Source organism: Lichenostomus cassidix, chromosome 6 (assembly GCF_008360975.1).
Source record: "Lichenostomus cassidix isolate B80296 chromosome 6, HeHo_3.0, whole genome shotgun sequence".
Lineage (NCBI taxonomy): Eukaryota > Metazoa > Chordata > Aves > Passeriformes > Meliphagidae > Lichenostomus > Lichenostomus cassidix.
The window spans coordinates 33644810-33669082 of NC_139487.1; the positions used below are offsets into that span (position 1 = coordinate 33644810).

Consider the following 24273-nt stretch of genomic DNA (forward strand, 5'->3'; position numbering starts at 1 on the left):
CCCTGGAAGGAGGGTGGAGCCTGGTGGGGATCAGGCAAAGGACAGGAGGAGAGGAAAGAGCCTCGAGTTGCTCCAGAGGAGGTTTAGATTGGCTATTAGGGACAATTTCCTCATGGAAAGGGTGGTTAGGCATTGAGCAGGGCAGGGGTGGAGTCCCCATCCCTGGAAGTGTCCCAAAATGTGTGCATGTGGCACTTGGGGACATCACTGGGGGTGACAACAGCGGTGCTGGTGGAGGGTTGGACTCGATGACCTTAAAGGTCTTTTTCAACCTTAAATATTCTGTGATTCTTCAGCGATTCTGAAGTTCATGGCTTTGACACAATGTTTGGATTCACCACCATTTTTGGGTTGCTATTTTGGATGGAGTGGAAGCTTCCCAATTCCCCACTTCTCTGCCATTCTTGGCTGTATTTTGGGAAGGGCTGCCATGAAAGCAACCAAGAAAACCCCAGCTAGGGACAACTTTAATAAGCTCTGAGCTTCTTTATTTCATTCCTGGTGCTCTGAACACATCATTTATTTGTTTTATAGAAAACAAAGACGTTTTACTCTAAGCTATTAATGTCTGATGCTAATTGTAGTCTGTATATTATATTTTCATTGATTTTCTCTCTCTTTTTAAAAAAATGTCCCTATGGATGGTTAATTTTATTCCCACTTTCTTCCCAGTACAGACCTGAAATTGCTGGTTTTTCCCTTTTACAGCCTAAACAAGCTGCTGCCAAAATAAGAAAAACTTCAGGTGAAAACTGGCATTGAACATAAAGAAATGTTTAAATATTAACAGATCTAACATGAGAGCTACAAATTGGCACGGGAAACAAGCACCTAAAACTGAGTAGAAATAAAAGCTGGGTTTGAACTCAAAATCATCCTCGTGTCAACATCAGTCATCAAGCAGCTTTAGGAGGCACAAAATTCCACATCTCCTGTAAAAAAAATCAAACCAGTGAGTACAGTTTTTCCCTCTGCAAGTGAAGCGGATTGAAAAAAGCTTCAGCCTCACCTTGACTTTCAGCACGGAAGAAAACATTTTGGCATCCTCAGACACCCCTCCAATGTAGGTTTTTTTGGTAAACACAGGCACGTGGTCATTCTCATCCTTCACCTCGATAAACACCTTGGCTGTGTTACCTGACAGAGGAGAGGGAAGGACAAGTGAAAATGGAACATTTGGTGATAAATTTGTGACATCTACTGCCATTTGTAGATTTACAGCCCAAGGAGATCATGTGCAATGTGTGCAGGGATAATACTGTAAAAACAAGAGGCGCTCATTACCAGCAGCTCTGCACCTTGCCTTAGCTATTTTAATTATTCCTCCTGCCATGCAAGTACTGAACAGCTGATTCAGTCCCGGTGCCTGTAAACTCACAAATGGTCACACAGAGCCCTGGCTCAGCAGCCCCAACACCTAATTAATGTCCTGTGTTAATTGAGAGCATCCCTAAGCCTGTCCTCCTCCCAAACCTGGCCTGGCCTAGGGGAACTCCACGAGCATTGAGAGTTCCACTCCACTCCCTGAGAGGTTCAACACAAACCCCAGAGGTTCAACACAAACCCCAGAGGTTCAACACAACCCCCTGCTGTTAATTTGGTTTTATTAAACCATTCCTGCTTCAGCCCATTGAGCAATAAACATCTCCATCCTTCTGCAAGGGGGAAAGCATCCAGCAAAAAGCATGGAGCTGCTGCCAGGCAGATTCCACTGCACAGTCATCACCACCAACATCTGCTTCCCTCTTGCAGATTGGGATCATCCAGAAAGATTGCTGGAAATGATGATATCCAGTTCATTAAAACCACATTTGCAAGTGATAAACGGCCTGCTCAGTGAGCTGCTTTTCCCAGCTCCCTTCAGTGCCAGCATAATTTCAGTGCTGCACAGGTGCCACTGAGCTGAGTTACTTGTACAATGCAGGCTCTTTATAAAGGGCTGATGAGCTGGAGGGGAGGAAAAAATTCGATCTCAGACTATTTCTCACATGGCCAAAGTCATATTCTGCCTATCTGATGGAAAGACAGAGGGGGAATAAAGAAAGGAAAGAAAAGAAAGGAAATTAAATGAATAGTCAAATCTCTCTATTCTGAAACCAGATCCTTAATGTTTCTGGCTGCAACAGCAAACTACAGCAGGAAAAGGAGATTCCCAGGCAGACTTCCCACTGCAGCTCCACCCTTCAGGGAAGAAGGCAGCACTAAAAGCAGGACTGTGTGTGGAAGAGCCCTTGCCCTGCTGAGCCTAGAACCAGTGCTATCTCTGGCTGCCACCAGTTTGGTGCTGGAGGGAAGCTCCTGGTTTTATCTGTGCAGCTGGGAGCAGCTGCTGGCTCACCTGCACAGGCTCTCTCTAATCCCAATTAAACATCATTTGCATAATGCTCACAATTCTCGTGTCAGGCCGGTTTGGGGGAGGTGGCTGAGCCCTGTGCAAAGTTTGCCTTGCAATTTGCTCAACCCCTCTTTTGTTTAATTTGCTCTCTGAGCTGCCAAAATGCTCATTTGTTTAGCAAAGGGTGAATGCATTGAGAATGGAGAAAGGGAAGTTCTCACACTGAGCACAAAGCAAATTTAATATCCTGCATATCCACAGGCCAAAATCAGCACCATCACCACTGAACAGCTACCTGCATTTCAGCTCCCTACTGAAATTCTGGGACACAGCCCTCCATTCTGGCAGAGGGAGTGCAATGTGGCATCTGTGAACTCCTCCCTATCCCAGCCTTTGGATCCAGTTCCTACAGCTGGCTGCAGGAAAAATTTATACCCCCATGTATGTAAAACCTTCTGTCTTTGGGGTTCCAGGTCTGGAATCCAGCTCCAGTTCAGGTTTTTTTCTTCATGGATTCCAGGAGTTGAAAGCAGGACTTGCTCCTCGGTGGGACTTCTTGTGAGACCTCCCAGAATCCAAGTCTAATTTTAATTACTGTGACTGAGCTGCCTAAACAGGTGGTCAGGTGGAAGAACAAAAAGCAAAGAAAATGGATTTCAGTGCTGCCTCAGTCTCCTGCAAGGTCCCTTTTCCCTCCTCTTTTCCAACCCCCTGGAGATGAGCTGCAGGGCACAGAAAATACAGAACTGCAGCTGCTTCCAGGTCATCCTCAGCTTATAAGAAGCAGTGCAATAATCACAGCCAAGCCTTTTGGATCTTTCAGCTTCTGTGGTTTGCTTAAGGGGAGTGAAAACACCCTGAAAGCTGCTCTAAAGCTGAGGAACCTCTGAAACACCTAAAATGAGTAGACCATGAACAAGCAACACAGAAAACAAACCCAGCAAAAACTCCTGGGTCACTGCTGAGAACTAACAATTCATTCCCAGAAGTTTTTCCCAAACATCCTCAGTGAAAGCTCTTTTCCAGTCTCTCCATCTAAAGATGTGTCAGCTCTGTGTGGGCCTGTAGCTCCTTGGCAAGCAGCAGAAATGAAGCTGAACGAAAGCAAAGGTTTTTGGGCACTGGGATGTGCTTTGATGATGCTCTGAGTGCTCCCAGGTGAGTTCTCCTCAGTGCTTTCACCAGCAGCACTGCCCTTGCCTTCTGCACCATTCCCAACCTGCCTCTCATCCAGCTGCTCTCCATGCATGGATAATTCCAACATAAACCCCTGCATCTCCAAAAAGCAGTTCTGCAGGAGCCAACAGAACCTTTCCAGAGTTCATTGGAATCCAGCTGGGAGGGGGAATTGGAATTGGCCAGGGTTTAGGAGCACTTGGCTCTACTCCTGCCTGACAAGTGTGTGGAGCAGGCTGTGTGCTTTGGCAGGTGAGCAGAGCTGAACTGCAGCTGGGCTCCATCTCATATCCTGCATTTGGCAGGACCAAGCAGGAATCAGCACAGAGTGTTTTTCAGTGGCATTTAGATCAGAAGGAGCCCACAGAGCCTGGAGAAGCTCATCATGTGCTGCCACTGACCAAGAGAGTGCAAAAAGGAGCAAACAGCAGCGTGTGGACCAGCACTGCCCCAAGGTCTGATTCAAATCCACAGAAAACCTCCTTTTCTAACAAGTGGTTTTATGCAGCCTCTCAAAAACGCACTGCTTTTCTGCCCAAAGAAATGGGAGGTTTGTCCCAAGCTCCCCCAGAGCTGTAAAGCAGCAGGATCAGCTCTCCAGGCTCTGCCTGCACTGACTCCATCTGCCACAACTCCTGGATTTGGGAAGTGCCAGAGCAGCCAACTTGGAAAGCACCACCAGCACCAACTTTTGCAACTGAAAACATAAGGCTGCTTTACTGCTACATCAACACCACAGGGACATGGAATTCGTGGTCATATTTAACACAGCAGAACAATCATTCCCATTTACTATGGAGCAGCTGCAGAGTTTAGTTGTAAAACTCCCATTTCCACTTGATTCCCAAAGGGTTTTTTTGGGTTTAGGAAACCAAAAACTGAAGGAGACAGAACTGTTGCCTTACCCCCAACACCCAGAGCAAAGCCCTGCTCAAAACAGTTCTACCTGACTGGATAAAACATGGAAATAACCAATGGAAGGGTGATTTTGCTTTATAGTGTTCTGACATCAAGATAAAAAACGTATCTCATCATCACCAAACCCAACTCTCCTTCCATTCAAATGAAGTAAAATCACACAGCAATTTCATAGCACAAAGTTTCAGTTCAAGTAACTCCTTTAATGAGCTTGACTCCACTGAAAGCAAGAATGTGACTTTGCATGATTTAGCATCATCTATTAAACCCCCAGTTTAAGTCACCAATTTGATGTTCTCACACTCCAAAGGACATCTCAATTTGCTTTCTCTCCTCACATATTTATTCAATTATTGCCAGGCTATCAGCTGGCACCATCACTGAATGACAAGCTCAGTTACACTCAATGCACTCTCACCATTGCCCTGCACAGGTGAGAACTCCAACTCCTACTTCTCCATAATTATTTCCTACAATGCCATCACTTAGAACAATTTGGTACTCAGCTTCTCAGCTTTGCAAAATGCATCCCTGTGTGCTGGCTGAGCAGTTTGTCAGGGCTGTGTTCTTTACACAATCCCAGCATCTCTGAGGCTGGAAAAGCCCTCCAGGATCACTGAGTCCACCCTGTCCCCAATGCCCACCTTGTCCCCAGCCCAGAGCACTCAGTGCCACCTCCAGGCCTTCCTTGGACACCTGCAGGCATGGGGACTGCAAAGCTCCCTGGGCAGCCCCTGCCAAGGCCTGAGCACCCTTTCCATGCAGAAATTCCTGCTGCTGTCCAAGCTGAGCCTCCCCTGGCCCAGCCTGAGGCTGTTTCCCCTTGTCCTGTCCCTGTTCTCTGGAGCACAGCCTGACCCCCTGGCTGTCCCCTCCTGGCAGCAGTTGTGCAGAGCCACAAGGTCCCCCTGAGCCTCCTTTGCTCCAGGCTGAGCTCCTTTCCCAGCTCCCTCAGCCTCTCCTGGTGCTCCAGACCCTTCCCAGCTCTGTTCCCTTCCTTGGACACTCTCAATGTCTATCTTGAAGTGAGGGGCCCAGAAATCCCTGCAGCTCCAGAGCAGGTCACCAACAAATTCCAGAACCAATTCCACCACTTCAGGGGTATCCAAGAGCAGAACTGACAGCAGGTCATTGCTCCTTGGTGCCACAGCTCTGCATTAATTCAGTGCCACACAATCCTGGAGCTATGCATTCCAAGTCACTATCTCCAAGAGGTTCTTCAGTTCAACCTCAGCAAAGCCCACAGTCAAGGGTTAATTGTGCCCCATCTCCTCCCACTGCAGCTCATCAATTCAGTGCCCTGAAACTCAAAAGTAGTGTTTAACCTGATTAAAATTCCTCAAAAACGAACAAAGTGCCAAGAAAACGGAAAGGAATTCATCATATAAATGCAAGAATCAAACCCAGAGGTCAAGGGATCTCCATTACAAACCAGAAGTGATTCAGCTGGCCAGGTACTTCTAAAGTATTTTAAATATATACATTTATCCAATTCTTTAGCCATCCCTGCAGCACAGTGTGCATTCCAAAGAATTTGTATGTTGTATACTCCTGGATAGCCAAACACACTCAGCTTGTCTTCCTTCAAGCTGGCCTGAACTCCAATTCCAGTCGCTATCAAGCATTCCTGAATACAATAATTCAGCCACCACTTTTCTGGAACTGCTGCTCAGCTGGGAGAGCTGCTCTTGTGCAGAGTGGGAGCCAGAAGATAATGGAGATGATAAGAACCTGCTGAGATAAGAACCTGCTGACTCCCTCGTGTCTTCAGCCATGCCAGAGAAAGGTTTGGAGAAGGCTTTGTGCTCCATGGAAGCCTCACCTGCTCCCTGGCTATTCCTTGGCTGTGTTTTTATGGATAGAACCTTATCTGGATTTCTCCCAGGCCCAGGGAGGAGCAGGTAGCTCTGTCTTTTTCATCCATGGGCAGGGACACCTTCCACTGTCCCAGGCTGCTCCAAGCCCCAATGTCCAGCCTGGCCTTGGACACTGCCAGGGATCCAGGGGCAGCCACAGCTTCTCTGGCAGGTTGGGCTGAGAGACCCAAAAATGCCCATGGGCTGTGATCCCATCACCACCAGCACACCCTGAAACCACAGAAAGGTCACGGGAGGGCAGTTCCAACATCCTCAGCAAATAATAGCCACAGCCGTGTCAAAAAGATGGGAAAGGCAGGATTTTGGACACTTACTCTTGGAGGGGACGCGCAGGTTGGATCTCACCACCTGCAGGGAGTCTGCCTGCACCCGCAGCTCATAGCTCTGCACACGTTCATAATCCAGAGGCTTCTTCACGGAGATCACTCCTGTTCTGTTGTGGATGGCAAACACATCTGGAGGGTAGCAAAAACACAAGGAATTTTCTGAGCTCCACCAACAGGGATTTCCAATGCCCAGGGGTTTTATTTTTGAATCCAAGCAAGTCCTTCCCCCCCTGCCTCCTTCCCTCCCTCCCTCAGGCCTGGAAAAGCCCATGGAGCTCCTCTCTGTAGATGTTCTTGAGGAGCAGAGCAGCTGGATCTGCACTGCCACTGGGACAACCAACCTAGAACCATGGAATCATGGAATATCCTGAACTGGAAGGGACTCACAACGTCCACCTGGGGACAAGGAGAAAGATGGGACAAGACCAAGAGCCCACTCTGATGAAAAGGAGGATGGGGTGGGGAATTCTTTCCATCCCTCCCAATAATTCCGTGTTATTTTGTCAGGATGTCCAGGTGGGTCACAGGGAGTATCCCAGCAGGATGCTTTGGTTAGATATCAGGCTCTAATCTAACATCTGTGGTTACAGTGTGGACAAGTCTATAACCCCTTAAAACAGATTTTAAATCAAGTACAACACCATCAAAGCTACTTCCGTTCTTACTCGGATGTGCCATGGCACCCCATGTGGCACCAAGGGGAATTTTAACATCTGTGAATATTTTCTCCTTGTAATTCCACTAATTAATCTGAGTTTTAGGTGATCTCCAAAGGCTTGATAATGGGAGTTATAGAATGATGGAATGGTTTGGGTTGGAAGGGACCTTAAATCCCATCCAGTGCCACCCCTGCCATGGCAGGGACACCTTCCACTGTCCCAGGCTGCTCCAAGCCCCAGTGTCCAACCTGGCCTTGGACACTGCCAGGGATCCAGGGTTGCAGGTTCTCTGGGCACCCTGTGCCAGGGCCTGCCCACCCTGCCAGGGAACAATTCCTTCCCAATAGCCCATCTAAACTTCTTTCAGCTTGAAGCCATTGCCTTCATCCTGTCATGCTCTTATAAAAAGTCCCTTCCCACGTTTCTTTCAGCTTCTCTTCCAGCCCTGGAATTCCCTCCTGCTCATCCAGACAAGGTGGGATTTCACCTTGATGATCTCAGAGTTCTTTTCCAAGCTGAACAATTCCGCAATTCCCCTCAGCAGCTTTACTTCTCCACACTTTCTTACAGATCTCTTCAAGGTGCAGCCACCAGGCTCGGCATAACCACAAGATGGAAATATTAATCTTAATATTATCATGGACATGATTGCACTTACCCTCTTCATTCCCTGACACGATGGAGTACACAACTGTCTGGTTCAAGGCGGCCGCGGTGACAACGGCGACCACAGTTCCCTTCGGGGCACTTTCACTCACCGGGGGAGGTCTGCAGAGAGGGACAGAAGGATTTGTGTCAGATTATTGAAAGCTGTTCCTCAGGTTGGTGTTTCCTCCATCTAACAGGCTGCCAAAGGATCTGCTACTAGGGAAAATCGTATTAAAAAAGGAAAAGGTTTAACCTTGGCAAATGCAAAACCCACTAAGAATGGACAAGAGGAGGCAACATAAAGATCTATGGATCTCAGAAATGGGAAAGCAGGGAATAATGAGGAGAAACAAGAATCACCGCAGCCTGATCAGCTGGAAGCAAAATAGGCCAAATCAGATCTTTTCTATATATTTTATATAGTTCTATAGATCTTTTTCATCATAGGTCTTGAATATAATCAGGTAAAAAATCTGGACAGAATCCACACCTCCTTCTTTCCAGGGAATATCATGGAGGTGTTTGGAAGACCTGGCACCTGGGGACAAATGGCATCTGGGGACATGGTCAGGCAGTGGCCCTGCCTGTGCTGGGGGAACAGTTGGATTTCATGATCTCAGGGGTCTTTTCAAGCCTGAATGATTCCATGAATATTTTATCTCCTTCCCCTTTCATCTTCCAGGTGTTTTTCAAATTCTCCACCCCACACTGTGTTATCCCATTCTAAGGAGAGGGAATGGTCCTGGCCAGAGCTCCAGGAGCTCTCAGGGACAGCTGGGATTGTTGGGATGTCTGTGCAGGGCCAGGGGTTGGATCCATGATCCCTGTGGAATATGCTGATCCTCCCAGCTCAGGATATTCCAGGATTCTAGGAAAGTTGGAACCACAGGACACAATCCTAACGACTGAACCCAACAGTGGCCAATCCTCCCTTGAACCCTGCCTTACAAATATTTCCTTTGCAATGAGTATTGCTTTGAACATCCAAGGAAAATATCGATATATGGAATATATGGAATTAGGTTTTGGATCACACAACATCACAGCAATCTCTCCTTTCTTTCACCAGTGGAAAAATTCCCTTTTACTCAAACACACAGGCATGGAACAGATCCCTCTGCTCCCACCCTTCTGGGCTGGAATAAAATTCCTTGTTGCTCCTTGGCTTATTAAGCTCTAAAACCATTGCTGTGGAAAGCTTTTTAATGTGCATTTTGCCCATATCCTGCTCTTTATCCTGTGCTTCCATCTCTAAAAACATTTACTGGGGAATAAATTAATTGTTTTCCAATTTCTGAATAACTAAGATGGGAAATGGTGGTTTTTTCCCAGCCATATTGTTTTAAGCTGTTTTAGGGCACAGGCAAAGGTGTTTTTATGCCATAATTTTGCATCACTAAGTGATAGATGGAATGGACACCAGGAGAGACCCACACTGATTTCTTTGAGCGTGAAACCACAAAATAGGTTTGAGAAAATAAACAAAGCAACCACAAAGAAGAACAGGATTGAAATGAAGTCATTATTTGTGCACAAAAATGCTGAAAATAGATACAGATTTTTAAAATCTTGGAATTTGCTGCATCTCAGTTCTCTGTGTCTTGATCAGAGTGGCAAAGGGAGACTGAGCAGATCTCAAACACTTTGCAGGGCACAACTATTGGAAGTATCCAAAGTGAAATTTTAACTTTTCCTCTCTGCTTTCCTGCTGCTTCTTTTTCCCTGTGCTAGACACCTCACTCCCAGCCCTTTTTCAATTTGCCTGATAGCCAATATGCTTTAAATTCACCATGAAACTTGTCTATCTCCAACAGCGTGAACATGAGATTCAATAAAAAATTAAATTTCAACCCAGCAAACCCAATAATAATTTGGAAAATTGGTTCAGTGCTGAAGCTTAATAGTGGGATGTGGATGGACTCCATATGAGCCACTTCAGTCGCCTCTACTTTGTGAATGTTGTATTTTGTATCTGTTTATGCAGAATATTATAATACCAAATATTTTTATCTATTAATATATTAGTGGATGGGGGTCCATTAAAACCTCAGAATTTTAAGTTTTGCTCAAAGAAGAAAGACCTGGACATATCTTAGAGCAATAATCCATCATTTTATCAAGTTTTTGCTTTCCTTGTAACTACCTGAACAGCTTGTCCCAGACAATGATTACTTTTTTTCTGGAAAAGAATATTTTCTTCTTAATTAGTCATATTTATCGAGCCGTTTATCTTCAAAGTGTCATGTGTTCCTTCCTGGACTTGATATCCTGCCCTTCTGTCTGCATTCCCAAACTGGTTGGAGACACTCTGACCTTTCCATGGTATTTATCTCCAAACCACACGACAGGGGAGTCTGGCCATTGCTCCAGTGATCCTGCCTGAACCTCATGTTTTTTAACCCAAATGTCAGGTTTTGCTCTCCTGATCTCTCTGCATCCCTCCAATCTTCCCAAATTAAACCTGAGGCCATGAAGGCAGGAATATCCCTGCCTTTGGCTTCTGCAGAAGCCAAAAACAAAAAGGGGGAAGAAATTCCCACCAAGCACAACGTAGAGCACAATCACACACTTGGATTGGTCAGACTGATGGATAAATTCCAAGAATAACATGGCTGGGAGGATTACACATTGCTGGAAGCCACGAGGGTTTAATGCTAAAATTATGGATAATTTCAATGCCATATCCACACCCCCAGAGTGATTCATTCCTACATTTCATTAGCACAGGGAGCTCTGACCCTGAGCCTCTCCAAGCACAGATTCCCAGCCTGGATCTGGCTCCCTGTGCTTTCCTCTTCACCAGGAAACACCTCCTCAGCACAACATTTCAGTGAAAAATAATTCCTAAAATTCCACTTTCCTTTCCATTTGGTATAAAGAAGTATGGGATTTTAATAAAAGGCAAAGTAGCACTACTAAAACAAGGAGAAGTGGGGGGAAAAGGATTCTTCCTCTGTAATTATCTGATAACTCATTTCCTAAGTTTTCCATGGCAAATCCCATTCTGCTTCAGTACCTGCTGCATAAGCAATTTAATTTTACTTTCTAACCACATTTCCTATTTTTTATTACAAGCCAAGTCACAACCAGTAGAAAACCACCAAAATCCAAGGAGAATTACAGATATTTTCCTGAATCCAAGCTGCCACTGATGTGAGATGCAAATTCTAAATGTGTGTTGGAACCTCCAACTTCAGTGTGAGGAAAACATTGACTGTTTTTATCCCCACATCTCCAAAATCTTCAACAGAAATGTTGCCAATGGTCTTTCCCTGATGAAATGTAAATTCCATTCTAGGAAAGGTGGGAAAAGCAGTGGCAGGACCTGGAAATGCTGGGAAAAGGATGAGCCAAGTGGATGCTCTAAATCTGCCAGCATTAAACAAAATATTTTTGAGGGACAAAAACACTTTTGAGCGACAAAAATACCTCCCTGGGGACTCAGTGACAAGAAGGGGGAAGTGATTCCTGAGGGGAAAAGTGATTCCTAACAGGGGAAAATCCCAGGGAGCTCTACTGGGAGGGGAAAAGAGAAACTTCAGGAAACAGAGGTTTCAATTAATGCAGCTCAGGAGCAGCGTGATGGAAACCATTCTGGAATTCTCTGATTCTGGAATTCTCTGATTCTGTGAGGCCTCAGCCATTCATAGATATCAAGAACCATGGAATATCCTGAGCTGGAAAGGATAAGAAGGATTGTGCCCAGTTCCTGAGCTCCAATCCAGAGCGCTGGGGATCCTTTTCCCACCTTTCTGAAGGAAGCAGCAAATGACAGAGATTCCAACCACAGAATGCCATCCCTACCCTCACTGCCACCATGCAGGGTTCCCTATTTCCCAGCAAGGAAAACTGTCTGGTTTTTCAGAGAACTGGGGAAAATCTCCTGGAATAATCGACTGTGATTTTGTTTTGTGAAATCCTTTATTTCGGGAGGTATTTGCCTCCAGTATTGAAGGATTTAATTGGGTGGAAAACATTCTGACGTCTCTCCCACCCAGGGAGAGTGAGCTCCATGTGTGTCCTGATCTCCCTTTTGAAGCAGAACCCATTTCCACAGCAGTGCTGCTGCTGGGAGAGAAATAAAATTAAATCAAATTCCATGCTACATTTACATCGACTAATAGCCTGGAATTCACAGCTCCCCATATTTCCCCATCAAACTCTGAATTGCTGGACAACTGGACACATCTTTTCCGACAGGTTGGGGAGCTATAATGCAACACTAACACAAGCTGTAAGTTTGCAAAATTCCCCTTTTTTTGCAGCTCGGGAATGGCTGAACACCTGGTTAATGTGCCCACGGGCACTAATTAGGAGGCAATGATGCTGCTCCCGATTCCCATTCCATTCCCTGCTCCAGCAGCACTCTGCCATCAGCAGTGACCTTCCACTTGCAGAGGATGTGGGACTTATTAATTAACAAAACACCAGAAAGACCCCCAATCCCTTTCAACTTTTACTGTTTGAAATTGAAGACGTGCTCATAAAGAGGACAGGGCTTGCTAAAAATACCTCTTTATATTCAGCTGAGGCTCCAGTCACATCTGCTCTCCCCTGTTTCGTAGCGCTACTAATTAATATCTGATAATTAAGAAATGAAAGTGCTGCCAGAAGTTGTTGGGAAGGAATGGAAGCTTCTGGATTAATTCTTTGAGGCAGAGGTGAGCTGGGTGAAGTCAGGACAAAAGCAAAAAGGGCTTGGGAAAGTGGCTTTGAACAGCAGATTGGATTTTCCCAAAAAAAAGCAGCGGAATCTGACTGGCAGCCAACACCCCACAGGAGATGTGGTGACAGGAGCAGCATTGGCCATGTCCTTCCTGGCACTGAAGGTCAGCTGGGCTCCAAGGTGGCCAGCCATCTCCAGTCAAATGTCCACATGCTCCAGCACTTTGATTCTTTGGGATTTCTGCCTCTTTTCTCCACGCTTGGCGCTTCTGCGGAACAACGTCTTGGAAAATGCTTAGTTTGTCAGGCACTGCTGCTGTCAGCTCTCTCCCAGTCATCCTTGATATCCATGGCAAGGGCAGACAAGGATCCGCTGCTGATGCAGGTCAGCTCCTGGCTCTGGAGGGAAGATCCTGCTGGAGCACTGGGACCATGCAGGGCTGACTGGAGTCACAGAGGTGGGAAAAGCCCTGCATGGCCATGGTGTCCAGCTGGGAACTGAGCACTGCCCTGCTCCCCACGAACCACATCCACAGCTGCTCCCAACAATTCCCGGCATGGGGACTGCAAAGCTCCCTGGGCAGCCCCTGCCAAGGCCTTGAGCACCGTTTCCATGCAGAAATTCCTGCTGCTGTCCAAGCTGAGCCTCCCCTGGCCCAGCCTGAGGCTGTTTCCCCTTGTCCTGTCCCTGTTCCCTGGGAGCACAGCATGACCCTCCCCAGCTCCAACCTTTTTCCAGGCAGTCGGAGAGAGTGAGATTCTAAGAGGGTGTGAATGCTGGGATAAGGAACATCCCAAATCCCACTCAGCCTCCACTTGTCAGTCACCTCCAGCAGAGCCAAGGATGCTCAAGATCAAAGATACCCTCTGATGGACTTTAGGGGAAATCTCTCACAGCCATGAGGAAGGAACTCTATTTTATCCCTCAGTTCTCATAAATCAACTGCTCCACTCTGTGTTTTGTGGATCTCAGAGCCCTCAGCTGCCCTTTGCTGTTTGAGATGGAGAGCACAGCAGCGTTCCGAAGTCTCCAGAATAATTTACAATCCAAACAAAGGAGGTGGGGGGAAAAGAGACCAATTAATTTACCCCAAATGATGCAATAATGCAGAGGGAGAGCCAGTGAATAAATGTCAATCACTGCCTTCACCCACTTGACGGCTGGAAGTCCCTTGCAGACACAGATAATGATCAATCAAAGGCTCCCTGGGTGTGATGAGGGCTCCAAGCACTGCTGGTGTTCCTCTGGCAGAGCTGCCAGGCTCAGCAGCTCAGGGCAGAGTGGCACTTTCATCTCCCTTTCTGCCCGTGCCATCTGCTCTCTCTCTGTTTTGTATTTATTTTTGATTTTGTAGCACAGGCTGAAGCTTTATTATGTAAAACTGTTCAACTGTGACCTTTCCCTAAACACACAGCAAGGAAGTTTATAAACCAGCTCCGGAACAGCGCTGGAATCATCCAGATTATGGTAATCAGACAAGCAAAGATCAATACTAATCCACTCTAAAGCCACTAATACTCAATCCTGCTGAAATCTGAGCATCCACACCCAGCAGTTTTTTGTTTCCAAGGGGCACCACTGCTCTATGCTGCATTTTGTCCCAAAGATATCCCGTGCCACTGGCAGATGAGCTCCTGTGACACCAGCGTGGCAATCCCTGAAAACGTTAGGAATCAACACCAGTCCTGTTCCAGAATATCTGAGAGAGTCTCAGAGAATCAGCAAGTTCTGGGGTTGTCCCCATTTCATATTTGACATTGAGGAAAATAAAGAACTGCCTTTGCTGTCCACGAATGGTTTTAAGAGCTTCCTAAAACAGTGAGCACAGGATTTCCCAGCAATGGAGCTTGTCCTGTCACTCCAGCTCCTGATGATTTGTCCCTCTCTGGTTTCCCTCTATCCCTCCACGCCCTGGAAGGAGCTGTGAGGTCTCCATACACCCTTCTCCTCTCCAGGCTGAACATTCCCAGCTCTCCCAGCCTGGCTCCACAGGGAGTCCGCTCAGCACCTTTGGAAATCCCTCACAAATACAGGGAGCAGCAGGAACAATCCCTCTCAGGAAAAATCCTTCAGCAAAGGATTATTATTAAATGCAAAGTTTACCACTTGGCACTGGCCCTCCAGATTTCACATTTGTTTCAAGTTAGATACAAAATTAGGAGAAGAGGGAAGTATTTTGCTGTTTTCCACTGTTTCAAGTGAAGAATATTCCAATACTCCCATCATGAGGACAAACAGAGTACAGATCATGCATTTTTGTCTAAACTCATTTAAAAAGCTGAGCAAGCCCCTCGTTTAGGGTCTCCTGAAGACAATTTACGTTAAATTCCTGCTTTCTGACTCCCTGCAGCCCTTGGATTTGGAAATACGTGCACAACCCTCACCCCATTCTGCTGCTGATTCTGTCACCACAGTGGCACAGAGAGAACACAACTTCTTGATACCTTGATGCTGCTTACCCTGATCTCATCACTTCCTATTATTGTAGGGATGTCAAATGGATGAACACATTCTCTGTCACAAAATTCAACACATGAAGAAGCCAATGCCCCACTTTTTTGTTTGCTTTGGATCAGTTTTGAAACACTGAGGTGGATGACATGAAATTGCCAGAGGGTAAATTTATCAAATCATGCCTCTGTGGTGACAATAACCCTCACCTGCACTTCTAACCTCAAAGAGGTCAAGTCTGAGTCACATTTGCCTCCCACAAATGGTGTAGAGGATCAAAAAATGCCTCATTCAAATGATGTAGAGGGTCAAAAAATACCTCACACAAATGGTGTAGAGGGTCAAAACACACTCCAGGAAACTTCATCTAGAGCCCTGGAGATCCCAGTCCCAATTCCAATGCAAAAAATTCATTGTTTGTCCAAATGAAAGACATTTTCAACAATTTCTGAGGGGAAAATTTCGAGCAAAACTTCCCTCACCATCACTGCCAGTCCAGTTCTTTCCCACAGGAGACAACCTGCTCAGACAAAACAATTCCACCACAATGGAGGATTTTTGTAGCTCTGTTTCAGCCTAGCCTTCGAACAGGACCTGCTTTTGGCTTGAAGAAACACCAGTTTGAGGGAGGAAGAACAAACTCCTCACCTGTACTCGTCCTGGGTGAAGCGCGGGATGACGGAGGGCTGCAGCACGGCGATCTCCACCGTGGTGGTGTTGAACTTCACAGGATCCCCATCGTCGTAGGCAATGACCACCAGCTACAAACAACACAGCAAATCAGCCTCTGCCTGCACCAAAGAACGCTCTTCATCCTGACTTCCAGCAATCCTGCTGTTTGCAGGGTCTGTTCTAACACATCAGATGGGGTTTTCTCCCGCTGGAAACCGCGGGGTGGGGAAGAATGAAACACAGAGGGAAAAGGCAAAAGCCATCCAAGGGTTGAACACTCTGCTGGAAAATTTACAGAAACATGGAAAACTGGAGGAATTTTCCATGGAAAGGGTTGTTAAAGATCAGAAGGGGCTGCTCAGGGAGGTTTGGAGCCCCCAGTCCAAGGAACAGCTGGATCTGGCACTTGGTGGACATCATGGACTCGATGATCCTGGAGGGCTTTTCCAACCTCAGTGATCCTGGGATTCTGCAACTCCCAATAAAACAAACAGGAGAAGCCCTGGGTGAGAATTACCTGTTGCGGACATTAATATCCAGAACCAGGGGCTCGCATCAAAACAAAAAATTAACATTACTTCCCAACCCCCTGAAAAAAAATCCTAGAAAAGACATTCTCTAAGCTCAAACATGGACAGGACCAAATCACTTTCTCCTAAAAGAGGCCTGTCATAAATACTCTGATTTTTTTTTACTTTTACTCTCTTTGTTGATTTATCTGTGATTTTGTGCTGGCACAAGCAGGTTCATTTTTTGGAGGTTTTTCAGCTTGCCCAAGAAGGTTTGAGATCTGCTTGCAAAAGGATGTGACTCCAGCCCACTGGAGAAGGAGCAATGGGGAATTTTCCAGTTCTTTCCCTAAATTTTTCCTCATTTCATGGAGCAGGTCAGCACCTCATTCTAGCAGAGCGTTTTCAGCTCATTTCTGCCAGTCCGAGCTATTCCACCACAACCTTTTTTTTCCCAGCCAATTTATCAGGGAAGCCACCAGTGGAAGATATAAATGCTGAAATTATGCAGATGTTAAATAGAGACTGGAAAAATTCCCAGAGGATTCAGCAGCAGACACAAGCCCAGTGGTCTAGAAGCAAATGCCAACTCCAAGTGCTCCCATCACTGATTTCTGGAGTCTTTTCTGTGCTTTTTCCCTAAGAACCCACATTTTTTGGAAACTAATTCCCTGCTGAATATCCTCTTTACTGTCCTAATATGAAGCAGTGTGGGCTAGATTCCAGTTTTGGAAAACAGCCTCAAAAAACAAACACTAAGAAGTAAAAACAAGAGCAGCAACAGAAAAGATCCACTTGGATGATGTTAACAGTGGACAACTTTATTCCTGATCATGGAAAAGTGTGCAAATAATCCTCTCTTTTATCCTCATTTCAAAAATAAATCACTGAAAGAAGGAAAAAAACACACCTTAATGACTGTAAGGAAGTTTCCACGTAGGAAAATTACATCAAAGGCAAGATACTATGGATGTTATTTTTCTTTCCTTACTGACATGCTTCTATTTTCTTTTTTAACTACCCCCACCCTTCATGGATCCGACAGGGCAGATGTTCTACTGACTTTAGTCAAAATGGTTAAATTCTGGTTAAAATCAAACCTTAATTCACATGAATTCACTCCAGACTCTTCAGGACCACTCACAACAAAATGGGAATTTAGGTTCCCCTGAAATCTATGTTTTTGCATTAAAACACTTGTGAACAGGAATTCCCAAACCACCCAAGTGTGCAACTGTAATTTTCTTTACCAGATACCTTGCTCTTCTCACAAACTTCTCCCCAGATTCTTCCCAAAAGCCCTGCTGAAAGTGAACTTGGGAAAAATGAGGGTTCCCTGAGCTGCCTGTCTGTTTTCTCCACCCTCCCAACAGCTGCAACTCCATCCATCCAAGACACTCCTGAAATCAGAGTGGCACAAAACACATGCCAGAAAAAAAAGAAAAGAAATAAGGAGATAAACAAAATTGAAATTTTGCACGGAATTCAATGAAAGTTTGGATTTGATCTTGGAGGTCTTATCCAACCTGGGATCCCAATTCTGGGATCTTTCTGCGCAATAGGAAGAACCAAGGAGAAGCATGGAAAGGAATCCCAGGAATCCCAGGAATCCCAGGAATCCCAGGAATCCCAGGAATCCCAGGAATCCCAGGAACATTTCTGGCCCTGCAGCTCAGTTTGTACCTTGAACACGGTGCTGGGCTCCTCGTTGAGGTTCACTCGGGTCACCACACGTCCAGAGCTCTCCTCCACGTCAAAAATGCTGGCACTGTAGGGAAACTGGACTACATCCACCTTGTAGCGGACCAGACTCGCTGGGGTGCCCTGGAGTGAAAAAATGAGGCAAATTGGGTATTTCTGGGCTTTTACACATCTCATTAAGGGTTAAAATGGGACACTGGTGACGCCATCACAAGAAAAGCTTGCTGTTTGTCTTCCTCATAAATGAGCACCACCTTTAATCCCCCCAAAATACCTTCCGTGACACCTGAGAGGTCCAGGAAGAAAATTCACCAGAGGTTTGGAAAGAAAAGGGCTGAACCCACACCTACCTACACCCAGAAATGTTTTACAAATACTGGCATTTTGAAACAGAAGATGGACCGGTTAAAATACCTTTCAAAAATATTTTAATTCATAATAAAACTCATCTGAAGTTTTATAAGAGGGTTTTCTCCCTGGATCTCCTGGAATGTTTCTCCCTGGATCTCCTGGAATGTTTTCTCTCTGCAGGGTTCCATTACCAGCAGACACCTGGTAGGCTGAAGTCCCTCTTGAGACTTTTGGAGACTTCTCTCAAGTACCTGTAGGATGTCTTCTCTGCCTCTTCCTCCTGGCTAGGAGGGTCTAGGACAGGTTCCCTCTGATCCTATTTGCACACCAAGAGCTGAATAAGGATTTCCCAAAGTCTGGACATGCAGAGACATGGGGACATTTTACAAATTCAAACTAAGGTATTTGGGAGCAGATTCAGAGGAACACTTCTGTCCTAGCAGCTGCCTGATTGCATTTTCTTAAAGCCTCTGAGTCTCGAGCTCAGATTAAGCTTTGGCCTTTACATTGTGTTTAAACAGCCAAACTATCATTATTGGGGAATTGCTGATTTTCACCTGGATTCAATAATGTGCTTTGCTGGGATTGGGAATTTATTCCATGTCCCATGCCAGCCACGAATTACATGGCAACAGAGCATTTCCTTTTGTAAACAGCAATGGAAATGGCTACAAAAGTGGTTTGAGCTCACTAAATCCTACCAACATTCTGCTGATCCAACAGAAGCCATTGGAGCTCTGCCTCCAGGGAATTCCAGCCCGGGAAGGGTTTATGAGGCCATCACAGCTTTAATCACCCAAACTGCCTCTGCCAGGCGTGCTTTAGTGGTTAGCAAATTACTAAATGATTTTGTTCACAGTTAAAAGCATTTCACATGTGCTAAAGAGGGCAAATCCTGGGAAAAGTGAGAAATTTCCAGGATCTCGGCATAGCAGAGTTCATTATCAACTTTCCCCCTGGCATTCCCTGCTCCAGTCATTTTTCTTCAAGGTTATAATGAAGAGCAAATTACCTGCTGAAATCCAGCCTATTTGGGCTCCCAGTAATGGCCTTCAAGTTGCCTGGAAGACGGAGAGCCCTCATCATCATTAAAGCTGCTCACACCAGGTAATTTGGGATTAAATAAACAAAAACCTCATCAGGTTATTGTTGCTCCTGACGTGATTATCAAGTACACTTTTCTCCTGTCACCTCAGAAAAATAACAAACCCAGGATTTATTTTTTATTTATGGTATTTTGGCTCTGATGTAATTAGAAAAACCTCCAGAGAGATTTCCCAGGGAAATCTATTTAGAAGCGAGTTTTAATTATCTGAAATATTAATCATCTTTCGCCTCTGTTCTAAATTAATTTAGATACATTATTATGTCTGCAGCTAAACTCGGATCTAGCTGATAATATTCCCAGATAAACCACAGAGCAAGGATTGTGTTTGGCACATTCATTCTCTCAACCCAAAGTTTCCCTGAGAATCAGGACTGAAATGAAAATTAAAAAAAGCTCATCCAGCTCCAATTATTTCTCCCATGGCTGCATTATTCCATAAAGTTCCATTTGCTGTGGGGAAATGCCATTCATTTGGGACACAGGTGACAGCTACAAACATGTTCCCAGTACTGGTGAGGCTCTCTCCATGTATTACCTCCAAATATAGATTTCCACTCAAACCTGAATCCTTTGCACAATAAGGAGCTCAATAAGGAAAATATTATCAAGCTAATTCCATGCAAAAAATTAGGAAGTGGTGCTAAACCCCCCCAAATTGCCAGGATTTTGGAAGATGGACAGCCTGGAGCACGTGGATGAGTTTGGTAGGTCTTACACCAGCTCAGGGTTGTGAATGGGGAAATTCACCCCAAATTCATTCCTAGAAACCCTAAAATTTGAAGGATTTTGCTCTTTAGTAGGTCACTCAACAAGAGGGTCTGAAATTCTGAATTAGTAAAGCTGAAAATCCAGAATTTTGAACTGAACACAAGAAACTCCATCACCTTGTAAAGCCCTGAGATAACACTACTTGAAGAACTCCTGGAATTTGCCCCATATCCAAATCCCCAGCAGACACTGAAATCCCACAGGCAGAGCTTTTAGAAGATCAAAGTCTGGCCTGCCTGAAAATGGTTTTACCTCCAATTAAATCTCAGTGGAATCTTTAATTAAACATCTCTTCCTTTTAGTGGGTGCCTGGAAGACAATAAGGACAATTACTCCCAATTGGACAAAAAGGGCTCCACTGAAGGAAAACCTCAGGAGGTGTTAGGAGAATGGATAAAGCATTAAATGGGATGTTCTGGAGCTCTGGAAGCTGAAAACAGTAATTTGAAGAATTATTTATATATCTGTATAAAATGCTACTACGTTAAAAATGTAAAAAAATCTGCTGTGAATTGCTCCAAATGACCAAAGGACAAAATGTTGATTTACCAGATTTCATGAAAACAAATTTTTCAGGCAAAATTTAGCAGATTTCAGCCATCACATGGGTGTTTCAAATTTGTGGTTACAAGACATGCACAAGTAGCTTCTGAAACACAACTTACATTTCCAGTCACTACAAATAAAAAGACAATGAAAAGCAGAAAAGAGAGGAGGAAAGGGTCAGATTTAAAGTGACATTTACTCCAAGCAGCCCTGCAAATCTTGCTGTGGCCTTTAGAGAAAATCTCTGGCTTTCATGTTTTAATTGACATTTCACCAAGGACCTGCAGAACAACTCCTTGGGGTCTCTGATGCCTCCAGGCCAAGAGGTTTTGAAACGCCCAGGTCAAAATAAAAACATCACAAAAGTATCTAAGAGGAAGTGTTTGACCCTGGCACAGATTATTCCTGTTTTAAGTGAGCCACTCTTAATAATAATCAGAAATCTGTGGGGTTGTTTTGCAACTAACCCAATCCTCTTATCAACCTTGCATTCTACTGATGGTTTAGGGTTTTAGGCACCAGTTACATGAAGAAAATCCCACATTTTCACCCTCGGATTTGTTCATATGGATACACATTGCTACATCGAAGACACAAAGAGTTGTAAATAACTCAGTGTGTGAAGGTTTGCTGGGAGGAGTTTTTTAAAATAGAACCAAGAGAAGCTTTCATCTTCATCTCCAATAAATGAAGTTCTGTTGGATAAATTTACGAGTAAAAACTTCTTCTTCTTCCTCCTGAGTGTTTCTGAAAGCACATCATGGCACTTCCACACCTCCAGGCTATAAATTCCTAAATAATTTAGGAAATACACCCAGAAAACCATGTCCCAGGTGTCTTTCACCCTCTCATGTTTCACCTAAATGAATATTTGTTTGTGGAAATGGAGAGCCAACCTCCACTGCCACAACTCCCACCTCCACCTTCCCCCAGTCCTGCTCTTCTGCTCTTGGAAAAATTCAAACCTGCCTTCTCTGTAGAGAAATCCCACACAGGTGCTGAGCCTTTCCACAGCATCCATATTAATTTGCCAGCGTTGGGATTTGCTGGAAACAATGGTTGTCTCTGAGGAGCTGATTAGGTCTGAAAAGCTTTTATTGCAGATGATGGAAAAATCTGGCTGGACTTTTATTCTGGATGTGGGAATTACAGACATTACTTGTAAAATAACAACAGGAATAATGAAGCTTGGAGGCTTCAGATGAGTTGGGCTCTTACAAACAGGCATCTTTCAAAGCTACAATTATTTTTTTAATAGACACACATTTCTGTCCCTGACCTGATAAAAGAAATGTATTAGTACCCTGCAAAGAAGATTCCAACAGGTTAAAAACCCCCAAACCACATATGTGACATATTGATGATAACTAAGGATATTTCATCCCTTAAGGCAAGTTTAGAGGAAGGTCCCCTCGCTGAGCAGAGAAAAGGTTGTGTGCTTTTAAACCCAATTTCCAGTGAATTCGTATCAAATGCTTTGTGACACCATTTAATGTCAAAGCCAGCTTCAAATAAATAGGCATTTTCCAGTAGCACAGGCTGGCTCAGGCAGGAAAAGAAACAAAGCCCTTTATGCCTGAGAGTTTTTACTTTTCAAATAAAAAAAGATGAGGGACAAAACTACCAGCCATTAGTTTGAAATAAAAAATCCCTTTCAAAACCCTCTTTAAAAGCTTTCCTCCACAGCTGGCTGACTTTTATGGCCCTTGCATTTATTAAAGGCTTCAGGGTAACTTCATTTTTAAACCTCCATCACAATCAACAAGTGTTCACATGATAGCGACGAAACTGTTAGAAAATGTTCAGGAGGGTTTGGGGCTGTTAAATGAAAAAATGGAATCACTTTGCATTGGAAATGCTGATTGCACAGGACTAAGGATTAGAAATGTCATTAATCAGAACTCTTGTTTCCCCTCAGTGATATCTCAGTCTTCAGAATTTAGACACAGTGATTATAAAACAGAGCTTTGATCAGAATGGGCAAAGAGAACCAAAAGATCTCATTGTGAGGCAACAACATTGATTTAATGGTGAAGACAAGCTGCCCAAACCCCACTGACACCACATTTAGCTAAGCCACACCTGATTTGTGTCCAAGCACTTCAGCACCTTTTCATGTGCAAGGCACATTCCCCCTGAGGATTATTCTCTTTATCAAGCCAGACACTGACAGTTAGAAATGAAACCTGGCTGGCACAACAGCTCTGGATTTTCCTGTCCTCAGAGCATCCTCTGGTCACCGATGCTCACCAGGCTCTGAGGACAAAAACTGCCATCACCCTTCAGAACAGGGAAAGAGTCAAAGGTGTGCCCAGTTCTGTCACCTGAGGACTTCGCCAGGGAGCAGCAGCACAAACCAGGGACAAAAATCAACTTTCTTCCCCAGCTAAGGTCTCTGGGTTCAAATCTTGCCCGTGGGATGTGCAGCCTGGTGTCACCCACCCCTGGGGTGGCTCAGCTGGGAAGTGCATGGTGGTGGTGACATCCAGCAGTGACAACCCCACCTAACTGGGGTTTGTTTCCTCTTTAACTGCCCCTTCCCTTCCTGCCTGTTCCTGCCGTCCTGGGAAGCTGGATAAAGAGCTTTCCCTGGCAGACAGGAGCTGAGGGATTGATTTTCCAGCTCCAGGAGGCAGCCTGGGAAACGCAGCTCCGTCCTGAGCAGCAAAGGCCAGGCTGACATCAAACAAACTGAGCTCCTCCTCTGGGAAACTCCTCACTATTCAGGGCTGAGGAGAGAGCAGGAGCCCTTGGGAGGGTTCAGGTTTCTCCCTGCTGGTGTGGAGCAGGAAGAGGAGCTTTTCCTTACCGGGGGATCCTGATCCTCGGCCGACACCGTGGTGATGACAGTGCCCTTGACGGCATCGGGAGCGACCATCCCCCTGTAGAGCTTCTGGCTGAACACTGGCGCGTAATCGTTCATGTCCTGCCAAAAACAGAGTGCAGAGCTCAGCCCTGAGCTTCCAACAAAACCCCAGATGCATCAACAAATGTTTTGGTGGAGTCTCTCCCTCCCTCTGTAGGGATTGCCATTCCCGATTCCATTAGGGCTGCACAAAACCAGGGGGAAGGTGCTGAAGATGCACCAAAAAATGGACGTGGGATGGCTCAGCTGAAGGGAATTCTGCAGGAAAATGCAGCCCCACAAGAGAGCAGAGCAGAGAACTCCACACCACTTGCTCCTTCAGCAGCAGGCTCAGCTCGTTTTCCAAAAGGAATGAGCTGCTCTGGCTTGATTGTGTTTGTTACCTCTAGTACCCAATAAATTCAAGAGAAATAAAATGTCCTTTGAAGCATAAAAGGGCATTTGCACAAATTCTATGTAAGAATACAAAAATATATGTATATATATGTATATACACCTGAATACATCTCCAGTATTGTGCAGGGTCATCCAGAGTTGCTTCTGTTTGCATGGAGATTAAAAACAAACTCTGCTCTTTACTTTTCCTCTAACAAAACGAGATTTCTACAAAAACACTTTTTCCAATTAAAGTTTCTTCTTCTCTAGGAAGTCTTTGGGTTTGTGGTGATATTCAAATCAGACGAGTCTGTCGCTCAT

At 45.1% G+C, this 24273-nt stretch overlaps 1 protein-coding gene across 6 annotated transcripts in view; it reads right to left on the reverse strand.

Moving 5' to 3' along the window:
• PCDH15 (protocadherin related 15) overlaps positions 1-24273 on the reverse strand; it is a 497507-nt gene that overhangs the window by 39581 nt on the left and 433653 nt on the right. For all 6 annotated transcript variants that reach the window (XM_085064475.1, XM_085064474.1, XM_085064476.1 and 3 more), the window contains 6 exons: positions 23521-23637; positions 17921-18061; positions 15705-15817; positions 7950-8059; positions 6621-6761; positions 1010-1137 (listed from right to left, as the gene is read on the reverse strand). In XM_085064475.1, coding sequence (XP_084920601.1) covers positions 1010-1137; positions 6621-6761; positions 7950-8059; positions 15705-15817; positions 17921-18061; positions 23521-23637 — 750 coding nt within the window. The remainder of the gene's footprint in view (positions 1-1009; positions 1138-6620; positions 6762-7949; positions 8060-15704; positions 15818-17920; positions 18062-23520; positions 23638-24273) is intronic.